We start from the raw sequence: 12,523 nt of genomic DNA, 5'->3' as shown, positions 1-12,523 counted from the left end.
GACATACAACAGATTTTAGACCAGGAGCCCTCTCTACTAATATGGACTAATTAGGTTTCTGCAATTAAATCCTAGCACCTTAAAGGAGTGAGAGACCCAGGGGCAGGTAAGTTTTTGAGTAAGAGGACACAGAAGTGTTATCCCTCTGTGATTAGAGCCCTGGAGCACACCAGTACCTAGAGGCAAGTCTAAAGAAAGTGCAGTTTGGGGAGAGAAGGAAAGAGTAGATAAAAATAAATGTCACAGATGAGATTTAAAAAAATTTTTTTTTGCTGTTTTTTGCATTTGGCAATACTCCTTGTAGCAAGATTGTATCATTAACTATTTTGATTATTCCATAAGGCAAGGAGAAAATTGTGGGACTTCCCTTAGTAAATTTATAGTTTTAGGGGCATAGCATTTCCAGTTTAGGAGAATTTGTGTTTTGTTGAGTATTTGAATGTCTCAAGGGAATATTGGATTTATGTTAAAGGGTTATTGGGATAGATTGAGGAGGAGAGGATACAGAGGAGAGAAAAATTATAAGTGCCCATTGTTTATTTACCTATAGGCAAACTGCAGTCTTACACATTTTACATGTTTAACTCGTTTAATCCTCACAAGATCCTATGAAGTGATGGTGATGTTTTCCCAATTTGTAAAGAGAGAACAAAGGCTCAGGGAGTGAATTTATATGATTTTGTGTGTTTAGGCTCACAGACCCAGTAAATGGCGGGGGTGGGATTTGAATGCCAGTCTCTGAATCCAAAGCTCATGCATATTCTTTTCACGAGTGTATATTGCCTCCTAAACTACCAGAATTATCATGTATGTTTTATCAGTATCACACCAAATTTTGGTAATACTTTAAATGGCATATCTTGGGGATGTCATCAGTAGTTCTTCCAGGTACTGTAAATTTTGTGTGATTTCCTTTACCATCCACCTTAGCATTGAGAGTAAACATGAGGTTACGATCCTGGGAGGACTCAATGAATTTGTAGTGAAATTCTATGGACCACAAGGAAGTAAGTACATGTGTTGGTATGTGTTCTTTGATTCTATTACAATCTTTGACTCTCTTCCTTAATAGAATATCAGTGACAGATGGTGGCGTGCATAGTTTTTGTTTTGTTTTGTTTTTTTAAAACAGACTCTCACTCTGTCACCTGGGGCTAGAGTGCTATGGCTTCAGCCTAGCTCACAACAACCTCAAACTCCGGGGCTCAAGTGATCCTCTTGCCTCTGCCTCCCGAGTAGCTGGGACTATAGGTGTGCAGCACCACACTTGGCTGATTTTTACTACTTTTAGTAGAGACGGGGTCTCACTCTTGCACAGGGCTCAGGCTGGTTTCAAAATCCTGACCTCAAGCCATCGATCCTCCCGCCTTGGCTTCTCAGAGTTCTAGGATTACAGATGTGAGCGACCTCGCCCAGCCCATGCACTGTTTTTGAAAAATAAGTTTCATTGAACTCTAGAACCAGTGAGGAAATCTCTTATCATAATAACTTTATATATACTTGTCCCTCAGTATCTACAGGGGATTGGTTTCAGGATAACCTCTGCCCTCTTGGTCCAATACCAAAATCCAAGGATGCTCAAGTCCCTTATATGGAATGGTGTGGTATTTACATATAACCTATACACATTCTCCTATATACTTTAAATGATCTCTTGATTACTTATAATACCTAATACAATGTAAATGCTATGTAAATAGTTATATTTTTTAATTTATATTTTCTATTGTTATTTTTTATTGTTTTGGATTTTTTCCTGAGTGTTTTTGATCCATAGTTGGTTGAATCCAAGGGTGTCAAACCCGTGGATATGAAGGGCTACCTGTTCTTTTTTTGTCTGTATGTGACAGTATTAGACATGAGTAGTGAATTCTGGATTTTGTTACGAATGGCCACATGGATGGTTTCTGGGAAATGTTTTTTGTTTTTTTTTTTTTTTTTTGAGACAGAGTCTCACTTTGTTGCCCAGGCTAGAGTGAGTGCCGTGGCGTCAGCCTAGCTCACAGCAACCTCAAACTCCTGAGCTCAAGGGATCCTCCTGTCTCAGCCTCCCGAGTAGTTGGGACTACAGGCATGCACCACCATGCCCGGCTAATTTTTTCTATATATATTTTTAGTTGTCCATATAATTTCTTTCTATTTTTAGTAGAGATGGGGTCTTGCTCTTGCTCAGGCTGGTCTCGAACTCCTGAGCTCAAACGATCCGCCCACCTCGGCCTCCCAGAAGGCTAGGATTACAGGCGTGAGCCACCACGCCCGGCCTGTTTTTTGTTTTTGTTTGGGGGTGGGTAAGGGATTGATTGAGATAAGACGGAAAGGAACATGGCTTATTACTTACCAAATAATTGAATAGTGTTTAATACTTTAAAGAATCAAGTAAATTAGGGGACAGAATGAATCTTTGCTTATTTTCTAACTCTGAATCTTTTTAAGAAAAGTATCATAATCTGAACGTAGGGCACCTACTGGTTGGTTACACAGCAGGTCCCTGACTTTTGAAAGAATTAATTCAAAAAGTTTTCAGAAGAGATTAGAATTTAATGTTCAATTTACACTCAGATTTATTTTCTATAATAATTTGGAGACACAGTTCTGGTGTTTAACATTTTTACTTTTATTTCAGCACCATATGAAGGCGGAGTATGGAAAGTTAGAGTGGATCTTCCTGATAAATACCCTTTCAAATCTCCATCTATAGGTATGTGACTACTTGGTTTCTCTCCTTAGAGAGTTTTAAAATCTAAGGAGGAAAAAAATCCTGCATTTTGTGGGAGATAATTAATTTCAGAAATGGCAACTTAATTGAATTTTTCCTTTTTTTTTTGGCTTTGACTAATTAATCAGTGACTTTGTGGGGACTTCCATAGTGCAATAGACATTTAAACATACTCTTTGCATGATTATAATGACTGTTACCTTAGATGTTTCTCTCAGCGTCAGAGTAGACCAATTTTAAGGCCCACTGTCCATTCAGGCTGTTAGCAGGAAAGTAATAAACATATCTTAAATCTCATTTTGAATGCCAGATTGTTGGAATGAATATTATATAGGTCTATTCTAATTCTATCATTTAAAAATCCTCCCTAGATCCTGCTTTGTGTTTTTGTTTTTCCACTACAACTCTGGGTATCTCACAGTGAAATGACCCTTTCCATTCTTACTACCCCCAATTTTTTTTTAACCCTCTCAACAGCAGAACAAAGAATAGAACCCTCAGTGGGGTTGTATAAAGAGGTACTTTTTCCTCGCTTTCATCTTCCTTTTGCCTTAACTGGTAATGTAATTAACCTGTCATTCCCATGAAGACACTCAATGACAATTTAGGTACTTTAGCATCAGACACTGTAGTGGTATATCTGATTGAAGGTTGATACCTTTAAATATTTTGAGATTGTAGAATGGTGGTGATTTAGTTGACTTAAGCCACCTTTTTTTTTTTACTTTAGTCTATACATGACTTTAAAACATTATAAAATATTGAACAATTTTAAGTAAAAACAATAGAATAAAATTGTAATATATTGAGCATTCTCTGACAGACTGAGCCTCATGTTCACAATTGCCAGTGTTCAAACATCTTACTACTGTGCACTGTCTTCAGAACTAATACCAGATGATCTGGAGTTTAGGCCACTCCTCACCACAGCCTCGCTCTCAACAAAAAGTATTTTTTAAAAGAGGTAGACAAAAACATTCTGAGCTTTTATTCTTTGATTCTAGACCCCACATTTCTATGTAGTACAAATAGTGCAGAAAAGTCAGGATAGTCACGGACTAAGTCCCCATCAAAAGCAGCAGCCTCTCCCCCAACATCTAGCCACTTTACGTGCTTCAGAGTAAATTTATGCTCTAAAAACACTGCAGACAATAAAAGAATAAAAACCAAAAAAAAAAGTAAGTAAAAAAACAAAGGAAAACAAAGAAAAATTAAAAAAATAAAAATACTGCAGAGAAGTTGGGCATGGTGGTGAACACCTGTGCCCTAGCTACTGGGGAGGCTGAGGCAGAAAGATCGCTTGAGAGCCCCAGGAGTTTGAGGCTGCAGTGAGGTATGATTGCACCACTGTACTCCAGCCTGTGGTAGAGGGAGATCTCGTCTTCCTTTTAAAAAAAAAACAAAACGTGTGTGTGTGTGTGTGTGTGTGTGTGTGTGTGTATGTTTGTGTATTGCTACAGAGCCTCATATTAATAGTTCCTTTTTAGGCTGGGGACCTCTTAGTGTTCTTTTGAAGGATAAACTGGTCATTTTCTTGAGGTCCGTTAGGTGAGTTTTTTGAACCCAGTAATTGAGAAGATACTTTAAGGGCAATTGCCCTTAAGAATCAGAAATTTCTTCCTTGCCACAAGATCCTCGAAGTTTTAGAGTTTATGGGTGGTAATGTGGGATGGGCAGTGTGAGGTGTTGAGTCTTTGTGAGGGTCCCTGAGCACATCAGACTTGACACTCACACAGCCAGGGTAGCGGCCCTTTTCCAGGCTCCATTCCACCATAGCAAAATGTAGGTCTCACTCATTTTGAAAGGACTTTTCTGTCATGTGGTTCCCTGTCCCCAGTTCATTCATCCCTTAACTTTATGGTGTTTCTTTCTAGTCAGCCATTTAAACTTTTATGTAGTTGAATGATATGATCTTAAAGCCTTTACAGAATTTCCAAACCATATAGATTCATTCAAATATAGTTCATAAATACCTGTTTACTTAAGTCTAAAAACTGGCATACTAAGTCTAGTTTTGTTACCCCGCATTCCTAGTCAGAAAGGAAATAATAGAGCTTGTGGAAACTAACAGTGAACCTATAGAAATACAGTTAGATATCTTGTAGAAATGTTGTCATTTCTCAACATGTTTTTTAAACATTTTTCCTGGTGATATGGTTGTTTCATCATAACTTTCTGAGTAAAAATATCTGAACTTTATTCTTTTTATATTTTAGTCCCATATAACTGATAAACTTTAGACATTGCTTATTAACTGATGACAGAAGCCTGTGCACTTTCTTAAATTAAGCATGAAATATGAAATTGGTTGGGACAAATGACTAGGCTAATTTAACTTCATAATTTTTCCTTTGCCTTTCTGTGTGTTTTCAGAACGTGGTAATGCCTACAAATGTGTATCTTAGGGAAGTAGATTTAGTTGAAATATTTGTACAAGCTGTCCTTGTTTCTTCCAAAAGAAGATTGCATAAGAGAGTTTTAATCAGTTGTGTGGGGTGACCCATTTTCAGGTCACCAACACTATGATTACTGTTGAGATGTGCTTTAAGCATTTTGGGAGGTAGTAGCTCTCTTAGAAAAGGCAGGGTTTCCTTTTTGAGTTGTATAGATAGTTGTAAAATTACACAGAAGCACAAGGCGATAAGATAAACCCAACCTCAACATTGTTTTTAAACCTTGCCCCTGTTGTATCTGGGTAGGTGTACTGTACTTCCTTAGCCAAAATTTGAGCTCTTAAATATTAAGCTGTGTAAATTTAGATTAAACATCTTTAATGCTTAGATCATGTAATTTTTAAATATATGTATATTTCCTTTGTTCATTTTTTTGTGTGTATGTATATATATTTTAATTGTACAACTGATCCATATCTATTGGAGGAATGTGAGAAAGTCCAGATGAGCTAAAATAGAGAAATTAAAATGTCTCATAATCTTATGGCTCAACAGGTATCATTATTTATATTCTGGTATGTGTTCTTTAAAACATCTCTCTGTGCATATTAAAATATATATTAAATGTAATTCAGCATGCTTATCTTTGGTACACTCTCCAATATGGTTTTAGAGGGTTTTCAGTAGTTACATGATTGCATGAGATATCCTTTTAAAAACAATTTACACCTACAAATGAAAGGATATCTTTTTCAAAATAATGACATAGTTACCTTGACCTCCTTGGAAAGAAAAGGAATATAAATAGATGACTTGGGAGGTTATGAACTTACTTTTACAATGCCATCAAAATGTTTGAAACACTTTGAAATCATCTTTGGGAATTCTCCATTCTCTTTAAATATCATAAATGATAGCAAATCTTAATGCTTTGAAATTGGAATATGAATTTTTGAAATGGCTAAAAGCCATTTAAACCCAGAGAATAAGATGAATGGAAAAACTGAATAATATCAGTTGAGGTATAAAACTGACCCCCTGGGCACTTTGAAAGAGTAATTATAAAACTCCTTTAATCAACTGTAACATCATTGAAATATTTGCATAGTTTTCCAGAGAGACTGCTTTGAAATGAATCATATTTGAATCTTGATACTTGCTCTTTTTCATTCAGAAACATTTCCTAGAATACTTAGCAATACTGCTGGGTGTTATTGACTCAGTAGAGTGTGATGGGTCAGGGGACTGGTTATTAGAAAAGAGAAGTTCTGGCGCTGGTTCTCCATGACCATGAGAGTGATACTCATCTGACCCATTGTTTCCACCTCTACAAAATTAGATATTGGAATTAAATGAACTCTCCATGTTGGATATTGACCTGTGTATTAAAACTAAGGGTATACGCCACTCTGTTGGACATTAGGAAGGCCTATATAAGGTCTTTGCTAGCTGGAAGAGACAATGAACGTAAATAAAATACTACATATGCTTTGGTGGCACCGTTCCATTGTTTTTTAGGAGAGGTGTGAATCAGTGCCTCAATTTAGAAGAGAGTGTAAGGAAGAAATAGACTTCTAAAAGAAAGATTGTGTTTTGTATGTTGAAAATACAGTCTTTACAAAGCTTCAGAGATGTGAAGGTGCACATAAGGACTTTAGAAATACTCATTCCGAACCCCAAGTAATCCCCAGTTTATGAAGATTTTTGTTTTATGCAAAGCAGTTGCTGCAGAGACCATCATAGTCCACACTTCTCCATGTTTGCAGTTTTTAGCTCTTATGTGTGTGCTCAGCTATTAAGAAAAAGGTTTCACCAAAGAAAACAGACTTGCAGTTACTGTGTGGGTGAAATAAAGATGAGTGGTATCATATAAAAACAGGGTAATATAGAGCAATTTTTTATGAAAATAAAACCCAGTGAGCATAGGATACAATATGGATTTATGTCTTACCCAAAAGAATGCCATTACAATATTAGATAATATAGTATATGATTTATCAAATTGGCAGATAAACAGTGTTGGCAAAGATACTATGATACAGTCAATCTACCAGTATATACTGATAGGTAAAAATTTTATATCCTATGAATAACTTTACTGAAAAAATTTAAAATTCACAAAGGAGATATTCAGAAATGTGCAATAAGATTAATGTATAAGAATATGTAAATTTCAGTGTAATTTATAATACTTAAAAGTCAGAAGCAACTAAATGACTCAGTAAATGATAAAGTAGTTAAATGATAGTGCATCTTAATAAACAAATGTTCTATAGCCATTACTCGTGTTTTAACACCATCTTTGAAGGAACACACAGGAAAATGTGTAAGTTTATATAGTACAACTCTAACTTTTTTCCATGCAGATTTCATGTATGAATGCTAAAATATTGCTTGTATTTATTCATGCCGTTCAGTTAAGGGGGATTAAAAACATTTTTCTATAATTTCCAAATAGTCTACAATGTTTGCTTTTATTATAAAAGTTAATATTTTTAAAAATACTGTAAATGCATGTCTTTTGAATGTTCTGTCTGCATAACTGTCTGAGTTTCTACTTTTCCTGTTTTTCATTGTAGAAAGCCATGGCATTATCCTTGGCCAGAATTCCCACTGGTAGCTTACCTGTCTGACCCGTGTGCTTCCCACCAGCCTCCTTTTTTCCTTTATACTTTAATTATGTGTGTATGTAAGTGTACGTACTGTTTTCCTTCCTTTGTCTTTCTGCTTATAGTTTAGTTTTCTCCATCTCAGATGCCATCTTTACACATAACTGTTCTTCACTCCTTTTCTTTCTTCCCCTCTTTTCTCTCCTCTTGGGCCATTACCTCAAGCAGTTCTCAAACCTTTTCTTTGCTGACTCTTCCACTCCCCTCCACCCTGCCTTCATCTTTCTGTTTGTATGAATCAAAAAAGCCCCTGTTCAGAGATAATAACAGGAATATTTTTGATAAGTCTGAGCCAAGGAAAAAGAAAATCATATCTTCTAATACGATAAAGATATAAAATATTAGATTCAGGGCTTCTAGCTTCTTGAAAGTGCCACGAAGTCCCCTTCTGTCTGTATAGTAGTCTCTCTCAAAGCATACTTACTTTACTTAAATACTAGCATTCACGATAAAATTAAGAAGTTGTCATTTTATCTTATATTTAAATGACTACTGGCTAATGTATTAATAGAATTGTGCTCTACTAACTTCAGATAGAACCATAGAGTATTTTGGAATCTTTGTAAATAACCTTAAAACCAGCCTAGGGACCCTGTCACCATTTATACTTTTTTTAAAAGTAGAAAACGATGTTGTAAGATCCAGCTAGCAAGTCTAGAAACTAGCTTTTGAAATGCTCCCAATCTGTATCCATGTATTCTCAGCGAGGAGGAGCCTTTCCTAGGGGCACGAAAAGTCATAGGCAGTAAGGGTAGTTAAAATACTGTTGAGCTATACCAGTAGCCTTTAAAATTAGGTCAAAACTATCATCTAAACAGGATGGTCAGAGTTGTCCTGTTCCACTAGACTAGATAACGTGTCGAAGTCCCTTTTAAATCTCCCAATCTGTCATAGGTTCTTGACTGAAAGATACTCTGATAATCAATATACCATAATTTTTTTTAACTTATGCCAGTGACTAAGGGAAATGATTTAATCTTTTTCATTGTCAGAATAGTAGACTGTCCTGGCATTATAAATTTTTTATTTCACTATGACCAGAAATTACTTCACACTATTTTTGGAGTAGATTTTATAATATGGTATGACTAAACTAACTATAGAACTTAGAATACTTGCGATTTTATTTTGTGTCTTCCTAGATGGAAACATTCTACAATTGCTCCCTCAGGAACTCTTGTGAGTAACTTAGGTGAGCAATATTTAGTCAGGGCTGGACTGGTTTTGGAGTAGAGAGGGTATGTCATTCGTGTGAGGTTTTGAGTTAGTCATTTAAAAACCTACTTGCACCACTGTGTTTTCACAAATAAAATGAAGTCTTGGGCTGAGATTGCAAAATTCCATTAAGATCATCCATATACTTCTCTACTTTCTTGACCTTGGGTTTGAATTTAGTTCCTGTCTCAAGCAGTTATATAATTGCTACTCTGTGGCGATCTATATCTTTTGAGTTCCAATAGGGAGAAGCAAGGTTCTTGGAGGAAGGTTTTGTAAAAACATTGAGATAATGCCATGAGAATGTAAGCCATTGTTAAAAAGCTCTTTTTACTGGTGTTCTGAAAATGACATTTTTCCGGATACATTTAAAAATAATTATTTCAGGCAGCTGAGACTTCTGATATGTCCTACATCATTTCTTCTAATCAGTTCCACAAATTTACTGGATACTTACTGTGTGCTGGGCATTATTCTGGGTTCTAGGGATGCAGAAATGGACAAATTCCTCTCATGATGCTTACATTCTTTTGGGGGGAGACTATAAAGCAAAATTTAAAATGATAGCTTTATACAGAGAATTGATGGGGAATAGCTATCTTGGATTGGATACTCAGGAAGGGCCTCCCTGACGAAGTAAATTTAAACTGAAACTTAAATTAAAAAAGAAGCCAGCCCTGATCCTCCAAGAACCAGGGGTAAGAGCATTCCAGGCAGAAGTAGTTTCGAGTACGAAGGCCCCGGGCTGGTGAAGATGGGTAAAAAGTGAGCGTGATGGGGCCAAGTGGCAGACGGGGTTGAGGGCGTGGGTAGGTCAGGTTAAAGGCTTGAATTTCATTTTCAATGTAATAGAAAGCTAATTGAAGAGTTTTCAGCCAGGAGTGAAAGGTCTGATTTTGTTTTTTTAATGATCGCTACTGCTGTGGGGAAAAAGGATGACAAGCAGTGTGAAAGCTTCTATAAGAAAAAGATGCTGGTCGTTTGGGCCAGGGTGCCGAGATCAAGAATCTTTAGTCTAGATGTACGATGCTCTGAAGAAATCTGGCTTCATTAAGGAAATCATATTAATACAAATGGGGTGGTACCTAAAGGGAGATGAAGGGAAGGTTTTGGGGTTTTTTTGTTTGTTTTTTATTTTTTTAAATGGAAGTTTCTGAAGGATTTTTCAATGCTCATTGTAGGGAATTGTCTGGAAAGAGGGAAAGCTTGGTGATGCTGGGGTTCCAGTGGAGGCCGCAGGAGTGCTGCTGTGGGGAGGAAGGAGAAGGCTAGGTCAGAACACAGAGGCCTGGTGTTTGAGAAGAGCGTGAAGGTTTGGGCAGGCTGAGGCAGGAGAAAGGAGTATGTATGCAGGGAGGATTTTAGAAATGGCCATGGAAACGGGGGAGTCCTGCCAGTTGGCTCCCATCTTCTCCAAGAAAATGAGCAAGGCTGTTACATGAAAGTGAGAACTAGAGGACAGGGACAGGAATTGGGTGATGACAGGAAAATGGTAGTAGAAGTCATTGGAGAATGAGGGAACTGCTGGAGAAAGAGAGGAAGATTGTAGGTGATGTTGAGTCCACAGAAGGTTGACAAGTTGGTATGTATTTGTCTACTTATGTCCTCCCTGCCAGCTCAGTAGATGTAAACTCATGAAGGCAGCCCCTGGGTCTGTTTTACTAACACTCCCAGCCCTTAACCACTCAGGGCCTCTTCTGCAGAATATTTGCGTGAATGATTGAATAAATGCCTACCTAGTGGCACCCTCAAGTCCACGTATAGCTCCTGCTGGTTGTGGGTTTGCTAGGCGTGCATTTTAGAGGAGAGAGGGCAAGGGATTTGCAGAGGATTGCTAGGGAGTGATGATGGTGATGGCTCTTAAATCTGAGGATGAAGATAGGAGGGCTGGCAGCTGGGAAGAAAATGGAAGGATCAGTAGATTAGAGTTGACAGGTGAAACAATGGTTAATGGGGTGGGAAGCTCTCTGACAAGGGTAGGAGACTGGTAGGAGAGGGGGTGTCTGAATTTGTGATTGTGGAGGTGAAGCTGTTTGCAGGGATGACACAGTTCAAGGTATGTCCTGGGGACAGTGGAATGGAATAGAGGAAAGGTCATTGAGGAGAAGCTGAAGGAACTGAGAGGCCAGGGTGTCAGCAGTGTGATCTATATGGGGAATGTCACCAAAAATGACAGGAGTTGGGGTGGAAAGAAACTTGGGGGCCAGGTGCTAAAGTTCTCAGTGAGGGAAGAAGCCAGTGGTCACGTTGGCCCTATTACTATGAAAACCTGCTGTGAGCAGCCTTTAGTGTGTAAATCCATTCAACATCATCTTGCTCTTAGCCAGAGTAAAAACGTCATGCTAGCTTCCCAGTCCCTCCCCCAGGCTGCCACCTCTAAGGGTAAACTTGCCTTTGCATATGCTTGTTACTATCAGAGGACTTGTCCATTTCTTTCTTGAAGTTGATTTATGCCAGTTTTAATTCTGCCTTTGACAGCTCATTATTATATAATCTTTCCGTTTGCTATGTAAAAATTCCAGCAAACTTGCTGCCTAGGTTGGTTAGTTCCTACTTTATAGTGGTGACCTTTAGCTTTTGAACTGGTTATTCTGACATCATCTTGGCATAGATCTATTTCTTTCCCTTCAGGATTTGGTATCATAATGAAAACATGTGTTCTTGGATTCCTTTTTCTTTAAGCTGAAATTCTTTTAAAAACAATAAGAGTAATGTCTCTTTGAGAAACTTGTTCACGCAGTTTGAAATTTGCTTATATTCCTTGTGTTGGTGAAACCTGTATTATTAGAAGGAAGTTCAGAGATTGTATCATCCAGTTGCCTGATTTTAAGTATGGAAAAAATGAGGCTGAGATATTTCATTACTAACCAGCTGCAGTCTGTCTTCTGGCTTCCAGTTCAGTGTTTTTATTTTTTTTTTTTAAACCATACCAAGTACAGTCAGAATGGTCTTTTTAATAATAAATATTATAGTAACTGTATTTTCCATTTCCAATATGATGGGATTATAGGAAACGTAGTATCTCTAAATCAAAATATCCCCTGATGTTCTTGATCATTCCTAAAGGATTAAGAGGGATGTATAGGGCAGACATTTTCAGTTTTAAGATGAGGAAAGTGAGATGAAATTACTTGCCTAAGCTTGTTAAGTTGATACTGACATTATTGAGTACTCACTGTGTGCCAGTTACTGCTCAAATGCTTTACATATATTGATTCGTTTAATCTTCGTGACAGTCCACTGATGTGGAGATACCATTATTTAATCTAGTTTTAGGAATAAGGGAACAGAAAGGCAAAGAGATTAAATAACTTGCCCCAAAGGCTCACACAATGGTACTTAGGCATTCTGACTGGAGCCTGATTTTTTTTTTTTGTATTTTTTTATTATTGATATATCATAGTTGTACATACTTTTGGGATACATGTAATATTTTGATGCAAGTATACAATGTGTAATGATCAAATCAGGGCAATTGGGATCTCCATCACCCTAAATGTTTCTTTTCTATTAGAACCTGATCTTTTAAC

At 37.2% G+C, this 12,523-nt stretch overlaps 1 protein-coding gene across 2 annotated transcripts in view; it reads left to right on the top strand.

Moving 5' to 3' along the window:
* Positions 1 to 12,523, top strand: part of UBE2H (ubiquitin conjugating enzyme E2 H) — a 98,670-nt gene that overhangs the window by 54,248 nt on the left and 31,899 nt on the right. For both annotated transcript variants that reach the window (XM_069461604.1, XM_069461603.1), the window contains exons 2-3: positions 931 to 1,007; positions 2,624 to 2,698. In XM_069461604.1, the coding sequence (XP_069317705.1) occupies positions 931 to 1,007; positions 2,624 to 2,698 (152 nt within the window). The remainder of the gene's footprint in view (positions 1 to 930; positions 1,008 to 2,623; positions 2,699 to 12,523) is intronic.

Source organism: Eulemur rufifrons, chromosome 29 (genome assembly GCF_041146395.1).
Source record: "Eulemur rufifrons isolate Redbay chromosome 29, OSU_ERuf_1, whole genome shotgun sequence".
NCBI lineage: Eukaryota > Metazoa > Chordata > Mammalia > Primates > Lemuridae > Eulemur > Eulemur rufifrons.
This window is presented reverse-complemented; position numbering and strand designations above follow the sequence as displayed.